Source organism: Carica papaya, chromosome 2 (assembly GCF_054855325.1).
Source record: "Carica papaya isolate Zhongbai chromosome 2, ASM5485532v1, whole genome shotgun sequence".
Classification (NCBI taxonomy): domain Eukaryota; kingdom Viridiplantae; phylum Streptophyta; class Magnoliopsida; order Brassicales; family Caricaceae; genus Carica; species Carica papaya.
In genome coordinates this window covers 8,188,110-8,210,807 of record NC_142310.1, presented here as the reverse complement: position 1 = coordinate 8,210,807, position 22,698 = coordinate 8,188,110, and the positions used below count along the sequence as shown (strand labels likewise).

Below are 22,698 nucleotides of genomic sequence, written 5' to 3'. Positions count from 1 at the left end.
GTCGCACCCGAGAGCACCGCCGCCGGTAAACTTCAGTTTTTCGTAATTTTTTTGGCTCCTCGAGGGCCCTAGGGTTGTCTTATCACAGGAAACGATGCAAGTGTGGCCGAATTCGGCCGGAAATGGCCGAAAACGGCTAACCCGAGGCGAATCGCCGCCACCGGAGCACGGGGGAGCCGCCGTGCTGGAATTGCGATATTGGCCAAAAAGGAGCCCTGAGCCTAATTTGGGATTTATTTTTGGAACATGTGCAGGTACCAGTAATGCGTTTCAGTTCCCCGAGGAAAATTCAGGGAAAATTAGGGACAGCCTGCAAGCGCACTGTGAAGCCGTGTTCGGACTCCGAAACGAGTAAGGACCCCTCACCCTATTTCCTATCACGGTTTTAAAGTTCAATAAACGATAAAACGGTATTTCATGAATCAACGAATGTGTGAAATTGCTTAAGGTCGCTAATGGAGCCCGAGTCTAGTGTGTTTGTCGGTTAACTGTTATTTGGCCTATTTTACAGTTTTAAATGCAGCATGAGGTTCGATGTTTTCATTTTATAGTTTCGTGTGCATATTTTACTGTTTTATTGATTATGGATTGAATGACCGGGATATTGATGCTGTATGTTGTCTGTTTGGCATAAATGATCGTTTTGCTTGTTTGTATGTGATTAATAATGCTGACTGAGGGAAAAGGAGAATGAAAGATTATGTAAATGGGAATTTTATAATGTGGTCAGCCTGACTAGATATCCTGCGAGATGGTGGACGGACCGGGTCCGTAGGGAACCCTGCCGGGATTGTGGTCTCCCATACCGGACGGGGTATGGAGATCTTATGTGTTTGGCGGCCATACCGGACGGGGTATGGGGACGGTCCGTTTCACCCTCATACCGGACGGGGTAATGAGGTCTATGGTTTGGCGCCCATACCGGACGGGGTATGGGGACGGCCCTGGAATATGATTTCAAGTGTTAAGGATTAACGGGTAGCGGGACCCCTATGGATCCCCATAGATACTAGTGGGCTGGTGAATTAGGAAAATATGTTGTTAACGATTGAATTACGAAAAATGTGATAGGTATTATGTTATACAGTTCATATATATGTTTTCGTGATGATAATGATGTTATTGTTTTCGTATATTGTCTTATGAATTTCACCGGGTAAGTGAATGGTAAAGGTTTTATTATCGATAAAAGGATTTGTTGTAAATTATGCTCCATTGGTCTTTTCGTGTTTTCTACCCACCTTTACCTCCGTGACGGTGAGATATCGTGATGTCTTTACTGGGCTAGTGTAGCTCATTCCTTATTTAATCATTTCAGATCAAGAGGACATCGTTCCCGAGCCGGTTCCGCAGGCGGACGACGAAGGGGACGCCTAAAGACTCCATAGTTACATTCGTAGTTTTTACTTTCAAGTTTCTCCTTTAGGTAGTTTAATTTTCTATATTTTGTGAGCACGTTTTGGTTTCAGTGTAAGGGATGTTATTCAAATTTTGACTTCGCTTCCGCATTGGATATTTATAATGTAAATTCCATTATGAATTTCCGGGGTTGTTACAGTTGGTATCAGAGCCGCATTTCCTCGGACCCATCCCTTGCACTAATGTGCCTTAGAGAAATACTCACCGATATATTGTTACTCAATCATTCCTTGTGAATGCAGGTACACAGGAATGAGGAGAGGAAGACCCCCACTAAACCGAGCGGCCCCAGATAATTCAATTCGGGAGGATTTAGATAGACTATTCGAGATGGTGGAGGCTCTCGCAGCTGCCCAGCGAAGACAAGAGGAGAGAAGGGAGTTACCGGGACCTCCTCCGCTAGCGCAGGTTGAGCCCCCGCTACAGCAGGCTGATCCCGAGCCACCCCGGCAGGAGCCTGTTCCTCCACGATACCACCCGGCACCACAACCGCGGTACGATCCGGTACCACAGCCACAGTACCAGCAGGCACCACCACAGGGTCCCCCAGTTCACCCTCAGCCGGCCCCAGTCCCTCTACCTCGGGACCCCGCTCCCTCATTGATCGACCCCGGCTTCATAGAGAGGTACAAAAGACTGAACCCTTCTACTTTTTCAGGGGGATCCTCTTTTGAAGAGGCCCAATACTGGCTGGCAGAGACTGAGAGAGCTTTTGAGACCTTGGGAGTAGTTCCTGAGCAGAGGGCTGCCATTGCCTCCTACATGCTGGTAGGGGAAGCAGTACGCTGGTGGGAGCTCAAGCGGGCCACCCTGCCTGTACCAGTTACTTGGGAGCAGTTCCTAGCGGCCTTCCATGCGGAGTATCTCCCTAAACACATCCAACATTTAAAGGAAATGGAATTTGCTCAATTGGTCCAGGGTAATATGACAGTGTCGGAGTATGCCCGCAAGTTCCTGGAGCTGGGCCGACATGCCCCGGAGACATTGTTAGACGAGGGCCGAAAGGCCAGGAAATTCCAGTGGGGTCTCCGCCCGGCAATCAGACAACACTTATTGGTGATGGAGCTCGAGACATATTCGGCAGTTCTGGCAAAGGCGCAGATCATAGAAAGGAGCTTCGACACCCGCCCTCAGCTAGCGGGAAGTTCCCGACCCTCAGCCCCGCTCCGCAGGCCAGCGCCTACCATGCCTGTCCAACCCAGTAAGAGGCCCAGACCTGCCGTCCAGGCCCCTCCTCAGGCTATGGGGACAGCACGTGGGAAGATCTGCCAGTACTGCGGCAGGGATCATGGGGACCGACCCTGCTACCGCCTCAACAACACCTGTCGCATATGCGGCAGTGCCCAACACTATGCGAGGGAGTGCCCTAGGAACCAGAATCAAGGGAGGCCTCCAATCCAGGGCAGAGTTTACAACCTTACCCAGAAGGATGCCGACGCAGACCCGGACGTGGTATATGGTATGTATACTATCTCTGGCCACATTGCTCATATTTTGTTTGATACTGGTGCATCACATTCTTTTATTTCACATGTTCTTGCTTCCAAAATTTGTATATCACCTGATAGACTTGATTCATTATTGCTTGTATCTACCGCTGGGGGGGAGACATTACTAGGAGAGGTTGTCTACAGGGCATGTGCCGTGGAGATAGCAGATAGGAAATTGAGGGTAGACCTGATAGGGTTAGACACAGGGGATTTTGATGTAATCCTAGGAATGGATTGGCTAGCGGTGTATCACGCCACCATAGACTGCTTTAATAAAAAGATTGTATTTAATCCTCCCAACGAGGAGCCATTTACAAGTTAATAAAATTATTCAGTACTGATTTTCCCTAATGACAAATTCTTTTCTTCTTAATTCCCAGTGCCTTAATATTGTATTTTCTCTAACTAGGTAAACCCAAGAAAGAAGTTTGTATCCAAGAGATTTCAGTAGTCCGAGACTTTCCAGACGTATTTCCGGATGAACTGCCCGGTCTACCAGGGGACAGAGAGGTCGAGTTCACCATAGACTTACAGCCATGAACCCAGCCCATCTCGGTAGCTCCTTACCGAATGAGCCGCATCGAGATGGAAGAGCTAAGGAAACAAATCACTGAGCTACAAAACAGTGGCTTCATTAGACACAACATTTCCCCATGGGGTGCTGGGGTTACTTTTGCAAAGAAAGGGGATGGAACGTTTAGACTGTGCATTGATTATAGAAGGATAAACAAGGTAACAATTAAGAACAAGTACCCTCTTCCCCGGATTGATGACCTTTTCAATCAGTTGCAGGGTGCACAGGTCTTTTCTAAAATAGATCTACGATCAGGTTACCATCAGGTAAAAGTGAGAGCAGAAGACATCCCCAAGACGACATTCCGAACCAGGTATGGACACTATGAGTTCCTAGTTATGCCGTTTGGCCTAACCAACGCCCCGGCCATCTTTATGGATCTGATGAACAGAATCTTCAGAGAATTCTTAGACCAATTTGTCATCGTGTTCATCGATGATATCTTAGTCTACTTAAAAAGTAGGGAAGAACATGTTCATCATCTTGCCCAAGTCCTACAGGTACTCAGGGAAAAGAAGTTGTATGCGAAGTTGAGCAAGTGTGGATTTTGGCTCGAACAAACCGCCTTCCTAGGACATGTTATATCGAAGGAAGGAGTGTCAGTGAACCCCAAAAAGGTTGAAGCGGTACTTGGTTGGGAAAGGCTGACAACAGTTAAGGAAATTCGCAGTTTCCTAGGGATGACAGGTTATTACCGCCGGTTTGTCGAAGGGTTCTCTAGTCTAGCAGCTCCTCTAACCCGACTCACAAAGAAGAATGCAAGGTTTGAATGGAGTGAGAACTGCGAGAGGAGTTTTTCAGAGTTGAAGAAGCGACTGACTACTGCACCAGTGCTGGCTCTACCGAGTGGATCAGGAGGGTACACAGTTTATAGTGATGCCTCCTATCTGGGCCTGGGTTGTGTCCTAATGCAGCATGGAAAAGTTATAGCATATGGGTCTAGACAGCTAAAGAATCATGAGAAGAACTATCTTACCCATGACTTGGAGCTTGCTGCCATCATACACGCCTTGAAAACCTGGCGCCATTATTTGTATGGAGAGACCTTTCAGATCTACACCGATCATAAGAGTTTGAAGCATATCTTCACCCAGAAGGATCTCAACATGCGTCAGAGAAGGTGGATGGAACTCCTCAAGGACTATGATTGTGACATCCTATACCATCCAGGTAAGGGCAACGTGGTGGCCAATGCCCTCAGCAGGAAAAGTGCAGGCACCCTGGCCCATCTGATGGTTTCAGAATGTAGGTCCATTGGGGCTACACAGCAGGTTCGCCTGCGAGACCTGAAGAGAGTCACATGTTTGGGCCACCTAGCAGTCCAACCCGAGTTAATCCAAAGAATAAAGGAAGCCCAGTCAGTCGACCCCGCCCTAGTAACCCGCAAGAAGAGTGCAGAACAGGGAGTGAGCTCAGAATTTCAGATCTCTGCCGATGGATTGATTCGTTTCAGGGACAGAGTGTGTGTCCCAGACGACAGTGAGTTAAGAAGAGACATCATGACAGAGTCCCATAGTTCAAGGTTCGCCATGCATCCAGGAAGTACGAAAATGTACCAAACTATGCGACATCGGTTCTGGTGGAATGGGATGAAGAGAGATATAGCCGACTTTGTATCTAAGTGCTTGGTATGTCAGCAGGTCAAATCAGAACATCAACGCCCGGGCGGGTTACTTCAGCCTTTACCGATTCCAGAGTGGAAGTGGGAACACATCACCATGGACTTCGTATCGGAGCTACCCAAGGCACGATCGGGACATGATACTATATGGGTAATTGTTGACCGACTCACTAAGTCTTCCCACTTCCTGGCCATCAGAATGACTGATCCTTTGGACAAGTTGGCAAGAATGTATATTCGGGAGGTAGTCAGACTGCATGGAGTTCCAGTAACAGTGGTATCCGACAGGGATCCCAGATTCACTTCTCGGTTTTGGAATAGTTTCCAGCAAGCTATAGGAACAAAGTTGTCTCTTAGTACTGCTTTCCACCCCCAAACAGATGGACAATCAGAGAGGACAATTCGTACGCTGGAGGATATGCTCCGAGCTTGTGTCCTTGACTCCGGGGGCCATTGGGACGACCACCTACCCCTGATAGAGTTTGCTTACAACAACAGTTACCAAGCAAGCATCGGCATGGCCCCATACGAGGCGCTATACGGGCGTCCGTGCAGGTCGCCGATCTATTGGGAAGAAGTGGGCGATAGAAGATTGTTTGGCCCAGATTTGGTAGAAGAAACCACGTCCAAGATAGTTAAGATCAAGAAGAACATCCAGACAGCTCAGAGTAGGCAGAAGAGTTATGCTGATACCCGGAGGAGAGACCTGGCCTTAGAGGAAGGCGACCGGGTGTTTCTTAAAGTCACCCCCTTCAAGGGAATTAGTAGGTTCGGCAGGAGGGAAAAATTAAACCCCAGATATATTGGACCCTTTGAAATCTTAGACAAGATTGGTACCACTGCCTACAGACTTGCACTGCCTCCTGAGCTCTCCCGGGTTCATAATGTGTTTCACGTATCTATGCTACATAAGTATAACCCGGATCCTTCTCATGTCTTGACTCATGAACCGCTTCCACTCCAAGAAGACTTGTCTTATGAAGAAGTACCGGTCGGTATCACGGGCCGAGAGAGCAGAATACTCCGCAACCGGGAAATATCATTTGTAAAGGTCGTGTGGCAGAACCACACGCCCAGGGAGGCTACTTGGGAACTGGAATCAGAATTTAAAGTCCAGTATCCCCATCTGTTCGATCAAGAGTAAGAGGCAAATTTGGGGGACCAAATTTCTTTAAGGGGAGGAGAGTTGTAACGCCCAGAACGTGGGCATTTTTGTAATTTCCTCATTAATTATTTATCCAGCAAAAAAAAAAAACAAAAAGAGCGTGGTGGCGCAGAGAACAGAAGAAGAAGAAGGTAGCAAAGACGTGCACTTCGCGAGCGGGAAGAGATGGGTTTTCGTGATTTTTGGAGAATCTTCAGTGCGAGGATGCTGATCTAAACAGTTCGCTCCACTATAAGCAGCGTAGTGGCGCAGAAAACGGGAGAAGAAGAAGGAAGGAAAGACGTGCACGTTGCGAGCGGGAAGAGATGGGTTTTTGTGATTTTTAGAGAATCTTCAGTGCGGGGATGCTGATCTAAACAGCTTCGCTCCACTATAAAGAACGAAACTCGAAAACAGAGAAAGGAGGAATCCTTGAGGCTAAAGGGGCGTAGAGAGAGAGAGGAGGCCGAGAAGAGAGAGAGAGCTCATCTTCTCCATGGACTCTTCGCAAAATACTTAGAAAAATCCCCTCAAATTGTTCTTCTCATTCTTTATTTTCCTTCTACTCGCAGAACCAATTACTGGCCTCTACTTATTGACATAAACACAAATATCATCCATCTCTGTATTTTCTTCAGCGCGACTCCAAGCAGCTCAGGCCATCTCTGTCACAGAAGAAGCTCTCTCTCTGCTGTCCTTAATTTCCGAGCGGCAATCATATACATTGCAGCTTATCATCACCGAGACCCAACCTTCATTGCACAATTGATCGGAGCCAAATCACCAAAGCACGAACCTCACCGGAGAGCCGTCGCACCCGAGAGCACCGTCGCCGGTAAGCTTCGGTTTTCTGTAATTTTTTTGGCTCCTCGAGGGCCCTAGGGTTGTCTTATCGCAGGAAACGATGCAAGTGTGGCCGAATTCGGCCGGAAATGGCCGAAAACGGCTAACCCGAGGCGAATCGCCGCCACCGGAGCACGGGGGAGCCGCCGTGCTGGAATTGCGATATTGGCCAAAAAGGAGCCCTGGGCCTAATTTGGGATTTTTTTTGGAACACGTGCAGGTACCAGTAGTGCGATTCAGTTCCGCGAGGAAAATTCAGGGAAAATTAGGGACAGCCTGCAAGCGCACTGTGAAGCCGTGTTCAAACCCCGAAACGAGTAAGGACCCCTCACCCTATTTCCTATCACGGTTTTAAAGTTCAATAAACGATAAAACGGTAGTTCATGAATCAACGAATGTGTGAAATTGCTTAAGGTCGCTAATGGAGCCCGAGTCTAGTGTGTTTGTCGGTTAACTGTTATTTGGCCTGTTTTACAGTTTTAAATGCAGCATGAGGTTTGATGTTTTCATTTTATAGTTTCGTGTGCATATTTTACTGTTTTATTGATTATGGATTGAATGACCAGGATATTGATGCTGTATGTTGTCTGTTTGGCATAAATTATCGTTTTGCTTGTTTGTATGTGATTAATAATGCTGACTGAGGAAAAAGGAGAATGAAAGATTATGTAAATGAGAATTGTATAATGTGGTCAGCCTGACTAGATATCCTGGGAGATGGTGGACGGACCGGGTCCGTAGGGAACCCTACCGGGATTGTGGTCTCCCATACCGGACGGGGTATGGAGATCTTATGTGTTTGGCGGCCATACCGGACGGGGTATGGGGACGGTCCGTTTCACCCTCATACCGGACGGGGTAATGAGGTCTATGGTTTGGCGCCCATACCGGACGGGGTATGGGGACGGCCCTGGAATATGATTTCAAGTGTTAAGGATTAACGGGTAGCGGGACCCCTATGGATCCCCATGGATACTAGTGGGCTGGTGAATTAGGAAAATATGTTGTTAACGATTGAATTACGAAAAGTGTGATAGGTATTATGTTATACAGTTCATATATATGTTTTCGTGATGATAATGATGTTATTGTTTTCGTATATTGTCTTATGAATTTCACCGGGTAAGTGAATGGTAAAGGTTTTATTATCGATAAAAGGATTTGTTGTAAATTATGCTCCATTGGTCTTTTCGTGTTTTCTACCCACTTTTACCTCCATGACGGTGAGATATCGTGATGTCTTTACTGGGTTAGTGTAGCTCATTCCTTATTTAATCATTTCAGATCAAGAGGACATCGTTCCCGAGCCGGTTCCGCAGGCGGACGACGAAGGGGATGCCTAAAGACTCCATAGTTACATTCGTAGTTTTTACTTTCAAGTTTCTCCTTTAGGTAGTTTAATTTTCTATATTTTGTGAGCACGTTTTGGTTTCAGTGTAAGGGATGTTATTCAAATTTTGACTTCGCTTCCGCATTGGATATTTATAATGTAAATTCCATTATGAATTTCCGGGGTTGTTACAGCGAGATAAAAGTTCATTGGTTAAAAAAACTCGGCTTATATAAGAAATTTTATTAATATTTTTAAAATTTATTTAGTATTTTTATCTACGCATTTTAAAATATATAATTATTAATAGATGTTGTATATGCGTACAGACTATTTGCCAACTTTGACCATTAGGACACGATTTTCATTTCTCCTCATTATTATATGCACATGATCCCAAAGTGTTATTATGTCATTTGTTTATGTAAGTTAAGTTACCTATGTTTTTTTTTTTAATGTAAAATAATTATTTCAATTATTTATTATAAATTATTATGTAAAAAATATTCGTAAATAAAAATTATTATATATATATTTTTTACATCATGTCCACCTTTACAAGTATGAATTCACTACGTTCTTATTACTACATAATATGTCAGAGCAAATAAGTTAAATTTATATATATTTATAAAATAATTGAATTAAATCTGAGTTGGTGTCTTAAAATGAGAAATCTATTTAGTTATTTAATTTAATTAGTCTTATTTAAATTAAATTTTACTAAGCATACTACATAAAGATGACATCATTTGCACATTTCTTTAACTATTTAATATACGTCTTTATTCATCTATCTTTAGTATTTTTATAAGTTTTACGATAATATAAATTACGAAAAAAAGTTAGGATCATTGTTGCATCACAACAAACTCATCCATATAAATGATATTTATTTTAATTTTTATTTCTATATAATCTGACAATATATTAACGACATGTTTACCATTTACAAAAAATTATTCATAGCATTTTTTTCAACCTTACTAATTATATTATGGAAGTGATAATTCCTACTCACTAATGAGATGAGTTATGAATATAGTTTGAGTTCTTAGATAATTTCTACCTATATGGTATACTTAAAGCTCACTTCAAATTATATAATTCATAAGAACTTTTCGTTCAGATCAATTACATTATCATTTAACATTTTCACTCGTTTTAACACTCTATTATTATTTCTCTAGATATTTAAATTAGTTGAGTTTTCATGATGCTTTTTATTCGTAACTCTTATTTAATATAGTAACGAACACTTTTTTGTTTAATAATTTTTAAAATTTTTTAATTTATTAATAAAATTTATGAAACATAATTTTTATTCATAATTCTTATTTAATATTATTGTATAATTAATAAAATTTTATTTTTACAAAATTAAAAATAAAAATGAATCTAATTTAATTATAAATCATATTTACCTTCTGTATCTTAATAATTAATAATTAAAAATTAAATAACATATCATTCAATTAAATTAATAGCAAATGTTTTTGGGCGATAAAAGAGAGGGGTCGAGTAAAGAATGAAGAAAAGGAAGGCCGAGTCCTGACCCGTGATGTGGCTAAAAGATGTGGGGTCCACAGAGAAAAGTAAAAGGCGGAATCAATCAGGGACCTTCATCATATTTCCATGGGGCCTATCTCCCGAAGACACGCTTCAGATATAAGAGTGTACGGTAGTCCCACCTGTACCTCATCATTCTCAGTTCCCAAACGCACGCTCCGGTTTTGCCTCCTCGGCTCCGCCGCGTCACGTAACGACAAAATAGACTTTATCTTCCCTCCCCGGCGCACGTTAACTTGAATCATATCCAGCGGGACACGTGTGAATTTCCAGATCATTCTGCTTGGATCCCGAGAAAGACAAGAAGAGCTTGCATCCAGTGTTACGCACTGTACGCTAATAAAATATTTGTCTACTCATTCGTCATGATTAACAGGATCAAAGTCAGAAGACGTGCAAAAACAAAAAAAGAAAAGAAGAAGAGAAAATGAATTGTTGAGTTGACTCGGTGAGTGGGGAGGATGAACCGAACGCGATACTGTGGGTCCCAAAACCCGGTGAGAGTGAAAAGAGAAATCTTCCGGTGTGAGAGAGATATCATATAATATAATATTGTTTTTTATATTAAAAAACGACAGCTCAGGATCTCGACAAACTGACGCAGCATCAAAATACGGTGAGTCGCAGCTGCACTCTAACATTTTCGCGTCGATCTCTCGCCGTTAATCTTGCTGCGGCTTTTTCCAGCCCACCAAAAAACAAAATATAAAACAGTTGACTTTGTTTTTTTAAAAAATAATTTATTTTTGGTTTAAACTTTCAGATAGGGCCGAGAGAGAGAGCTCAAATTCTCCTCCTTTTGTCATCTTCGAAGGGAGAATTTGTTCTTTGTTATATGCAGATGGTTACGAAAATCGAGGGATTTCGGGAAGTTCCACAACGGTAAAAAGTTGTTGACTGAGTGGCAGTGGAGCTGTTTGGGGAGGAGGAAAATTTTGAGAAAACTGGAAATTTTATCGGAAATCAGAGAGAGAAAGAGACGTGAAGTTGAAGAGCATGAGAAAGTTTGCATTATTTTTTGGGTTTTAAATTTTGGTTTTGGGGTGGGAGTTGGGTGGTGGGTTGATAATTTAATGCGAAAAAAACAGAGGCTAATAAAAAGATTGGTATAACAGGTAAAAATAGCCGTTTGTTGCTCTCAAAAATTAATTGCAGGGATGGTAATCAGTTGACCTTTATTTCTATTAGGTTTTTGATAATTACAACTCTGTTCTCTCCTCCTCCTCTCTCTTCTCTATTTATTATTTGCTTTCCTCTCTTTGCTTTATCATTTATTACTCGAGTTTTCCTACTACTTACTTTCTCCTTCTCTTTTCCATTAAACACCCGAAACTATATTGTGTCAATCTAGTTTTGAGCTTTAATTTAAACCATCTGCTTCACTTCGCCCATTCAATATTTCCTCATCCTCTGCTCAAGATTTTCTCTTTCTGGGTTTCGTCTCGCTCTCTCTCTCTCTCTCTCTCTCTCTCTCTCTCTCTTTTCGATCCCATCTTTGTTTCATCCCTTTTCCATGTCTTATATTTTTATGGGTTATTTATGTTTTTTTGTTCCTTTTTGCAGTGAAGATCACCGAAGACTGTCAGTTATGAAGCAGAGTCGTCTTTTCTAAAAGGTACTTTACCATTTTTTTCTACGCCTGTATGTTTCTTAGCACTTTTCTGGGCTTTTTTTGGTTTGTGTGTTTCTTAGGTGGGATCTGATTTAGTCGTCTATTTGTTTTTTTTTTTTTAACTAGCTTTTCTTATTAGATTGAGGTAAAATCCTTCTGGGGTTTTCTTTAGCATCTTCCAGGTTGCCAGTCTTTTAAAATTCATTTGAGGAGATCTTATTAGCATTTTCAAACAAATAATTTTGATATTTATTGTAAAATTAGGGTCATTTGGTTTGTTAAATCAAGATTATATATATATATTGGCTGTAGTTAGTTGCAATTATGTAATCTTTGAAAAAGAAATATTTTCTTTTGTCTTCATCTCTTTGTATATATATATAGAGACAGACACACAGAGTTACATATACATACTGTATATTGAGGACAGATTAAAAGATTCCACACGCTTAGCTAATACCAATCGCCCTGAATCATTCTTTTGTACCTATTGTATTTGCCACTGTTGCTTTCTACATACAATTGAACAGTTCATTGTTTTTTCTTTTTATTATTTTATAGAGTAATATTCATTGCCGGTATGATTATTTCCATAAATGAGCATTAGATTATATTTAAAAAATGGAATTAATTAATATTTATTCTCCTTTTTAACTTTAATGATTGGTCATGCACTAAGCCTACTGGGTGCATATCAGCTTTCTTTTGATTTTTCTCTCCATTTGACAAAAAGCAGGTATGGAGGTTGATGATTGCTTCCTTTTTGCTTAATATAATCTCTTAATTTGGAGATGGTTGAGTTGATTATTTTCTTTTGTTCAAGATCGATGATGGGTCTTCCCTCTGGCATAATTTCTAGCAGCTTTCTCACTAATTTTTTTCTTCTTGTAATACTTTCACAAATATGTTTTCTGTTCTGAGTTTGTATTTGCCTCTAGCTTTGTTGGATGATTGTATGCTTTGTTTCTATTTAGGAGGTGGTGATCCGATTCACGGTATCAATTACTGTAAAATTGTGTTTGGTTTGAGGTCTTGCAGATGGCTTTCTTGTTGCCTTTTTTTGGCTTGAAGTTCTTTAAGGGGAAAAGCATAAGTCATGCTTGTTGAATGTTTACATAGTTCACAGTTTTACTTTTATATTCAGTTGTTGTATGCTTAATTTTTTTTTTGACCTGGATATATTTATCCGTTGCAGCTCCTTGTTGTCATTGTTATGAATATTCTTAACTGCAGAATGGTCATAAAAAATTGCCTGCAAACCTAATTTGTCATGCATTTTATGTTCATGGAGATTGCTAATTGTCTGAGTGTTTCATGCTTGAAGATATAACTTGTGCTGGCTCTGAATAATTCTCCTGTATAATCTCTCAACTTCATGTTGTAAATCTTGAAACTCGATAATTTAACCATTTTATTATTATTGTTATTATTTTCCGGAGGATAGTCTGTGTTCATCTCATTTTATCTTCCTCTGAGGCTTGCAATACTTGTTATCTGCTTTTTCCTCTTAATCCTGTTAAAGATATTTAAACTTTTGATCTGTTCTATCTTTTTTGGTGGCATGACTTTGAGTTTGAATACTGTCTACTTTCTGAAATTGGGACACTGCTCTTATTTGAGGACTTACTTTGGTAGCAGTATTTTTTTTTTTCTAATTTTCCACTTTATTGAGTATTTTAACATTCTTGCAGATTAATGAGCAAGTGTTTTGCAATTCAAATCTAGGCCTACAAGCAAATCTGTAAACCTTTTGAATACAGTGAAATAATGTGGGTTCCAGCGAGGTAAAATCAAGAAATGGAATAATGAAACAAGATCTGAGGGTTCTGTGCAGTTTAAGGGATAACAAGGACTATGGAGATCAATTACCATTTTGAATGAATGACCGGAAAGATTAGAATGCTGCAAAACTTGATTCATCCATGCATGTGAACGATCTCACATATGATAATGAAAAGCGACCACACAATTTGTTCTCGTTTCAGAAAAAGGGACTTGACTGAGAAGAATTCAGTTGTTTATATGGACAAAAGTGTTGTTGAACATGAACTGCCCGAGTTAATAGTTTGCTACAAGGAGAACACCTATCATGTTGTTAAAGACATCTGCATTGACGAGGGTGTGCCTATGCAGGACAAGTACTTGTTTGCTTGTGGTGTGGATGAGAAGAGTATTTGCAACAGCCAGCCTCCAGAAAAGGATCAGAATCATCCATGCATCAAAGAAAACGATGAACTGGTCCAGGTAATTATGAAAGAAAGCCAGGAGAACAATGCGGTGGCCCAGGATAATATGAAATCACCAGGAGAAACCAATTCTGACAAGCATATTGGCAACATATGCAATCCAAGGGGTTTTATGCTGTCTGGGGAAGTGAATGATGATGCAATGGACAAGCCAGCAAATGATGTCTCCAAAGAGGCTTTTACACTTGGTGATATTCTTTCAATGCCAGAATTGAACATGGAGAAATCCGGACCTGTCCCTTCTTCCAACAGTAGCAATGAACTTGAACAATCTTCTCAGGTATGCATGTAATTACCAAATTATCATGTTGTGTTGGGAAATGTAGCATTAGGGAACCTAATGGTTTTGTGGGTTCCACATAAACCACATTAATTAACTTTTTTTGCCACGAACTAAAAACAGAAAGTGCATTTTTAATGTTGCTATGAAGGTAAAAAGATGATATTTCGAGCTTTAGACTTCATGCAACAATTATCTGCTTTTATTATTTCATTAAAGTTTCTGGTCTATGCATGTTGATTCCCATTGTATGATACTAATGCAGAGCTCAAGTGGAAATACAACATTGGCAGGTGCTGCAGTGGCTTCTGCAGGGGAGGAATTGAACAGTGACAGTGGGGAAGCAGTTGTGATGCATCTTGCTCTGGTTCCAGCAGCTGAGGAACCAAACAAAGACAATCAGGAAACAAACTTGGTGGGCTCTGCTGAAGAAATAAGTAGTAGCAGTGACAATCTCGACATGGCAAGCTGTATAACTGAAGAACTAATCAACAACAACAGCCTTGATAACGAGGTGTCTTCCGGTAACAAAATAGAGACTGAAGGCATCAATGTTGATCACAACTCTCGTATTCCCATGTTGACTGGTGGGAAAGAGTATTGGCTAAATCTTGATTCTGAACATCTCGAGTCTAAAAGTACCAGCGTGCTCAAAGATTTAAAAGACCAATCAGTCTCCGGCCACATTCAGAATGGTATTGGGGAGACAAGTTTCTCTGCGACAGGTCCAATATCAGGTCTAATAAGTTACTCAGGACCAATAGCATATTCTGGCAGTCTGTCACTACGATCAGATAGCAGCACAACTAGCACTCGTTCCTTTGCTTTCCCCGTGTATATATCTGTCAAACTATTTATCTCATAACATTACAGTCGATACCTAACTATTGAATAAAATATTTCTCTTTGTTGATTGCAGCTTGCAGTCTGAATGGAATAGCAGTCCTGTTAGAATGGCAAAAGCTGACAGAAGATATCTCCGAAAGCACAGGGGTTGGAGACGAGGACTTCTTTGCTGTAAATTCTGAATGATTCTGTTTCATCAGTAGGTTAAAGGTGAAAAATATATACATATTAAAAAGTTTGTTCATTTAGTAAACTAAAAATAGCTTTATTTTTGGCCTCTGGGGTTGGTGTGTAATACTCATTAGGTTCAGAGAGTATGAGTTTGGTCTCATCCTTGCGAGTTGAGAGATGTGAGCAGGATTTTGTAAGTTTCCTATTTGGTTTTATGTATTTCTACTGAGGAAGTAATGTTACGCTCCGAAGCAATTCTTACTCATGTTACTCATATATATATAATATAAATTAATATCTCATGTGATATGTACATTAATTATATATATAAAATATGAGATCTAAATTTAAATTTTACCAGAACGAAATAAAATTTCTCAGAATATGCACAAAATATATAAAAATAAGAATTTTTTTACAGGTTTTACTTGTCTATTAGTGGTGTTAGTTCTTCATTTTTTTCTAAAAAATATCGGAGTGAAATTTAATAAGTTTCACTAAGTTAATAAGTATTTCCGTTCTTTTAATTTAGATAAAATTTCATGCAAAATAAACGGTGAGAAATAAAAGCAATAAAAATGTTTCAGTGTAAAATTTATTTTTTTATTTTCATTATTTCACATATTTCTGATCAATTTTTTGAATTTTTTCGAATATTATATACAAATCTCGAATGTATATTTTTATACTCTCGAAAATTATAAATATATTTGAATATCAATTATTATTTCGAGACATAATTACACATATACAAAAGATCACATATATACTCAAAATGACATTTATATGGTTTCATCGTGTGATGTCGTTTATGTTGTAATTGATTAGAGATGAAATGAATCTCTCTATCGTATGGATAACATACACACACAAATCTTACAATGGTCACAACAAGTACGTTTGATAGGTGACCCACACTCACAAATATCTATCCACGTATGAATTATATTTCAGACTTTATTCATGTGCACGTTCACCATACCCACTGAACTTCAGTTACACACACACACACTCCCTTTCTCGATTCGAATTAAACGAAAGGTATTTCAGGGTTTTCTACCCTCTTTACTCACACCATCTCATTTTCATAATTCTTATTTTTTCTTAATTTTATTTAAATGATCATTTCACTACCTCGCGTATTTCTTTTTCTTTCTGTTTTTACTTTTTTATTTTATTTCCTTTTCTTTTTCAATTTTTCACTTAATTGAGAATTTTCTTAATTTTTAACTTTGTATTTTATAAGTCCAAATAACTCTCAATCCATTAGGTTTACTTTCTGGTTTCGTCTCCTCATAGGGTTTCAATTGCTTAAGTTTACTGATCATAATTTGACTTCTATTTTTTTTATCGAAAATTAGGTCAATGTCCGTTCAAATTTCAAAATTCATAATTTTTATCAAATGAATGCACTTTTCAAAATTCAAATCCGGTTGAGATTTAAAAATACTTACACTTCTACGTGTATTCCTGAATTCGCCTGAATGTCTTAATTTTTCTGTACACATGATATAAATTAATTAAAATACTTCAAAATACTAAAATTAATTTAATCGAATTACGAGTTCCAACGACCAGCCAACGAAATACCTGAAATTATCAGGATCCGTACCCGAAAAATTTTTATGCTCCCTGTTCAGTGAATTAGATTTCTGTTTTCGAGAAAGGCTTTTCAGCTTTTCGAGTGGCAAATCGAAATCTCAAAAGGCGATTATGACCTCCATTCCTGCAGAAGACCCTTCGACTTCTACGGTGGGTGGGTTTCTCTATTCTCGAGTGAACCTCCTCGATTCATGCACAAGTCGGTGGCCAGGCTAGGCCTGCGCGGCCAGCCCAACATCGTTCCGCTCTACCGCCGCTCAAACCACCATCAAAACACAAAAATAGAACGATTTTACTTTCAGTGTGAGCGATTTGGCCTCAGTTTGGCTCCTGGTTATCTTCTCTCGGTCACCCTGCGGCTCTTTAGCTTATTTGAGATTTGGATGGTGATTTCTCAAACTTACAAATTGATTAGTAAGCAAAGCAAAAGAATATAACGAAATAGAAAGAGAAGAACGAAAAAAAGGATGAAACTTACCTTTGTTTGCATCGGTCTCCGCCGTCACACGATGTCTCGATTGTTTTCCTTCCCTTATTCTTCCTTTTGGCTTCAAAGTCCACCACTCACTGCCTCTGCCACTCTCTTTCTTCTTTTATTCCCCTTGCGGTGGCTATTCTTAGCTCTCTCTACCTACCCCATTTGGCCACACTTTTTTCTTCCCTTTCTATTTTTTTTTCTCCCTTCCCCTTTTCTTTTCCGTCCTCTCTCTTATTTCTTCTCTCTTTTCTCTCTCTCAGCTTCCCCGTGCGACACCCTCTCTTCCTTCTCTCCTCAATCGCCCCTTTCTCCTTATCTCCCTCTTTTTTTCGACTACTCTTCAAAATGAAGAAAAAATCCTAATCTCTTTCCCTTTTATATCCGTTCCCTCAGCCGTTGGATCACACAAGCTCGATCTGGGCTGTCAGTTTTTTTTAAAATTTCTTTCAGTGGTCCGATCTGGGTCGTCCATTTTCTTGATTTTTTTTTACCCCCTTTCACTTTTTTTATTTATGTTTTTGCCCCTCTTTTTCTAATTCTAATTTTATTGATTTATTTTACATTTCTTTTGTTTTCTTTGGGTGGATGTTACAATTCTCATCTTTTTATAGAAATTTTATCCTCCAAATTTGATATGTCACTAAAGCAAGTGAGGAAATCGAGCTCGTATCGAATCCTCAGTCTCCCAGGTAGCTTCTGCTGGTGAATGATGTCGCCAGAGTACCTTAACCATCAGAATAGTCTTATTTCTTAATACCCACTCTTGTTTGTCTAATATATCTATGGGCATTTCTTGATAGGATATATCTTCTTCAACAAGAACCTCTTCGCATTGAATTATATGTGTTGGATCAAGATGTTATTTACGTAACATGCACCCATGAAATACATCATGAACGTTAGCCAACTCTGGTGGCAATGCCAATCAGTAAGCAGTAGATCCAATTCTCTCCAGTATATCGAATGGTCTAATGAAGCGAGGACTCAATTTGTTTTTCTTTCCAAATCTCATAAGACCCTTCATTGGTGACACTTTTAAGAACACATGATCCCCTGTTTTAAATTCTAAACTCTTTCTACTGTTATCTGCATAATGCTTATGTCTAATTTGGCCAGTTTGAAGATTTTTTTTAATTAGAATAATCTTAGAGGTAGTTTCTTCAATTAATTCGTATCCAATTGATTTCCTGTCCCCAGTTTCTTCCCAACACACAGGAGATATGCAAGGTTTTCCATAAAGTACTTTATATGGAGTTGCACTAATACTAGACTTATAGCTATTGTTATAGGCAAATTCAATCAAGGGTAGGTGGTCGTCCCAACTTTCTCCCATCTCTAGTGCATAAGTCGTAAGCATATCTTTTAATATCTGGATGGTTCTTTTTGTTTGACCATCCGTTTGTGGGTGGAGTGCTATGCTGAATGATAAGGTGGTGCGTAAGACTTGTTGAAGGCTAATCCAAAACCTGAAAGTGAAATGAGCATCTTGATCCGAGACTACTGATATTGGAATTCCATGAAGTCTAATAATTTTCTCAATATATAATCTGACAAGTTTATCCAGATAATCTGTAGCTTTCATTGGTAGAAAATGAGTTGACTTCGTTAATCGGTCCACTATCACCCAAATAGTATTATGATTCAATTTGGTTCTAGGCAAAACCATCATAAAGTTCATAGTGATGTGTTTCTACTTCCACTCTAGAATTAATAGAGGTCAGAGTAATCCCCTTAGCTTTTGGTGTTCGGCTTTAATCCTCTGACATGTGAGATATTTACTAACAAATTCAGAGATATCTTCCTTCATCTTATTCTACCAATACTGAGGTTGTAAATTCTGATATATTTTGGTGATGTTTGGGTGTATGGTAAATCTAGAATTATGTGCTTTCTCTAATATGAGCCTCTTCAAGTTAAGGTCATAAAAAACGCACAATATTCCTCTGAATGAAAGCAATCCATCATTGTAAACTCTGAAGTCAGACCTTAAACCCTGTTCATTTTCTTTCTTCAAGGTCTTTATAATAGTGTCGGTTTTTTGAGCATCTTTAATATTTTGAATCAATACTGGATCAATTCTTAAATTGGCTATATACATTCCTCATTTGTGAACACTCCATTGTAATTCTTGTAGGGTCTCTAGAATTTCATATTCGGAAGCTATTAGTTTTGCGATCATGTTGGAGGTACTGCGACTTAGTGTATCAGCCACCACATTTTCTTTTTCTAGATGGTAGGATATCTTACAATCGTAATGCTTAAGAAGATCCATCCATCTACGCTAGCGCATGTTCAGTTCCCTCTGTGTGAAGAGATATTTTAAATTCTTGTGATCAATATAAATCTCAAACATCTCTCCATACAGATAATGATGTCAGATCTTAAGGGCATGTATAATTGCAGCTAATTTCAAGTCATGGGTCAGGTAATTTCGTTCATGATTCTTCAATTGTCTGGACCTGTAGACGATGCCTCTGTGATTTTACATTAACACACATCCTAAACCCTGGCCTGACGCATTAGTATACACTACATAACCCCCTAATCCACTAGGTAGTGTTAGTATTGGAGCTGTCACAAGTCCATCTTTGAGTTCTCTGAAGCTATTTTCACAGTCTGAGATCAATTCAAACTTAGTATCTTTCTTAGTAAGTTGGATAAGAGGGGTTGCAATCTTAGAGAATCTTTTCACAAATCGGCAGTAGTACCCATCCATACCCAAAAATTTTCAGACACCCTTTACCATCGTGGAATGTTCTAATCTCATGATAGGCTCAACTTTTTTTGGATGCACAAATACTCTGTCTTTAGAAACCACATGACTCAAAAAAGGGATCTATTTGAGCCAGAATGTACACTTACTCCATATTGTATACAATTTTTCTTTTCTAGGAGTTTTTATTGCCTTAAGTGTTCAACATATTCTTCTTGACTTTTTGAGTAAATCAATATATTATTAATGAACACAATAACAAATTGATCTAAAGACTTAAACATCTGATTCATCATGTCTATAAATACCGTCGGGGCATTTGTCAATCCAAAAGGTAAGACCAAGAATTCATAATTATCATACATAATTCTAAAAGTGGTCTTTGAAATATTCTCGGGTTTAATCTCCACTTGATGGTAACCAGGTCGTAAATCAATCTTGGAATAGATTTGGACCCCTTACAATTCGTCAAAAAAATCATCAATTCTGGGCAAAGAGTATTTATTCTTGATGGTGACCCGGTTTAATTGTCTGTAATCAATACACATTTACTTGATTCTTTCTTATTGGAAAATGTTACAAAAGTACCCCAAGGAGAAGCACTAGAGCGAATGAATCATTTCTATCAGATTTCTGTTAATTACTTCTTTAATTCTTCGATTTCAGCTCTCATCAATCTGTTAGGAGGGATAGAGATTAGTTGGGTGCCTGGTTGTAAATCAATAAAAAATTCTATTTCACGGTCTGAAGGTAATCCTGAAAGTTTTTCAGGGAATACATCTGGATACTCATGGACTACCAACACATTAAAATCAATATTCTTATCTTTATCACCTACCACGTCAACCTTTACATGTTGGGCTCAATAAATCATATAACTTAAATAACCATACTATATGGTAAACAACACCGTTCAATTACGAAGTAAAAGTTTCTTTATTAGGGATATTAAATACAATATTCTTGTTACGACAATCTAAAGTCACATAATGAGTTGCTAGCCAGTCCATTCCTATAATTACATCAAAATCTCCAACATCTAAAAGTATCAAATCTATTTTTAATTCCCTACCAGCTATCTCTATAACACAATTTTTATAGATAACATCAGAAAGTAATACATCCGTGCTTAGTGCGGATATCATCAATATATGTCCCAAATAAATAGGTGTAACAACCAATCGTAGTGCAAAAGTGTGTGACACAAATGAGTATGTGGGACCAGGATCTACTAACACCTTAGTTAAGTTTTTTGAGACAGGATACATACCTTAAACTACGTCTGAGTTTGCTTCAGCATCTGATGCAGTAAGGGTGTACACTCGTCCCCGCCTTTAAACTTCTGACTGTTCTGTCATAAGTTGGCAGTTACGGATCAAATGTTGTTGGCTACCACACTTGAAACAATATCTAGTAACACGATGGCATGGCTGATTAGCATGATTATTTCCACAAGTACGGCAAGTCAGTGCCTTATCAGAGGTTGATGGTGGTCTAGGAGATATCTCTGTTACCATTTTGGGCCTTTTATCTTGTGAACTAAACCCTGATATCTGCATTCTTAGAGGTACCAGGGGTCTAAAACTACCTGTTCTGGAGGTTGAACCCCTCAATCTACTTTATATTATTTCTGCTTTTGTCAAAACCTCATCATAAGTCTTCAATTCTAGAACTACAAGAACATTCTGGACATCTGGGCATAGTCCCCACTAAAATTTTCTCACATTCTGCCGTTCATTAGTCAGAACAGTTAGAGTAAAATGGGTCAACTTAGTGAATCTTCGAACATATTCTACCACTGACAGGTTCTCATAAGTGAGCTGTATGAACTCTAACTCTTTTGGTGTTAGAGTCGTGATAGAAAGTACTCAGCATTGAACGCCCTCAGAAATCTCTCCCGGATGATGGGAATAAATAAAGTAGTCTGTCTGAATTCTCACCAACGGCCAGCTTCATCCACAAGCAGGTATGTAGCTAGGATCACTTTCTGTTCAGAAGTCACCTCCAAAACTCAAAATGCCTTTTCAATTTCTTTCAACCATCCTTCAACTTCAATAAAATTCTTGATGCCAGTAAATGTAGGAGGATGGAGTCTCAGGAACTTTCTATGACAGTCTAGATCCTTAATAACTAGTTCTGGATTGTATGGAGTCGGTACTAGAAGAGGGCCATGTATCCCTTCTCTAGGTTGGTTAACAAGCTCCTCTACCATATGGTATAACCGATCAATATACTCTTGTAAGGACATATAATGGGGAGGTTACTCCATTGGAGTTCGTCCACGTCTCATCTTACAACCCTTCATTAAGAAAAGAATGAATGAGAACATTTTAAAATAGTGTTTCCTACTTTTAAACACCCCAATAGTTGCAAAAAAAATATAATTTTTGAACTCTAAAACCTCATGCACAAGGAATGATTTTAGAAACGTGGGCTCTGATATCACCTGTTATGCCTCGACCCTCGATATGAGGCACAATTTCTACTCATGCCATTTTCATACAGTGGGCCCACAAAATATACATATACACATAAAAAAAATATATATATATCTAATACAACATAACATCTCATGTGATATGTATAGTAACTATATATACAAAACATGAGGTCCGAATTTAGAATATAACAGAACAAAATAAAACTTCTTAAATATGCACAAAATATACAAAAATAAGAACTGTTTTATAAGTTTTACTCATCTGGCAGTAGTGTTGGTTCTTCATTCTCATTTGAAAAATATCAGGGTAAAATTTAATG

At 39.1% G+C, this 22,698-nt stretch overlaps 1 protein-coding gene across 3 annotated transcripts; it reads left to right on the top strand.

Moving 5' to 3' along the window:
* The first annotated feature begins 10,737 nt into the window (after positions 1 to 10,737).
* LOC110824133 (18S pre-ribosomal assembly protein gar2-like protein) lies at positions 10,738 to 15,410 on the top strand. Of its 3 annotated transcripts, none has more exons than XM_022054685.2 (5): positions 10,738 to 11,105; positions 11,554 to 11,605; positions 13,294 to 14,128; positions 14,394 to 14,962; positions 15,048 to 15,410. In XM_022054685.2, the coding sequence occupies exons 3-5, from the start codon at positions 13,547 to 13,549 to the stop codon at positions 15,154 to 15,156; spliced, it is 1,260 nt and encodes a 419-aa protein (XP_021910377.2). In that variant the 5' UTR covers positions 10,738 to 11,105; positions 11,554 to 11,605; positions 13,294 to 13,546; the 3' UTR covers positions 15,157 to 15,410. The 3 variants fall into 3 exon arrangements, with proteins under 3 accessions (XP_021910377.2, XP_021910379.2, XP_021910376.2); XM_022054687.2 differs by lacking the exon at positions 10,738 to 11,105 and adding an exon at positions 11,126 to 11,424; XM_022054684.2 differs by lacking the exon at positions 10,738 to 11,105 and having other exon boundaries at positions 11,435 to 11,605.
* The last annotated feature ends 7,288 nt before the right edge of the window (positions 15,411 to 22,698 follow it).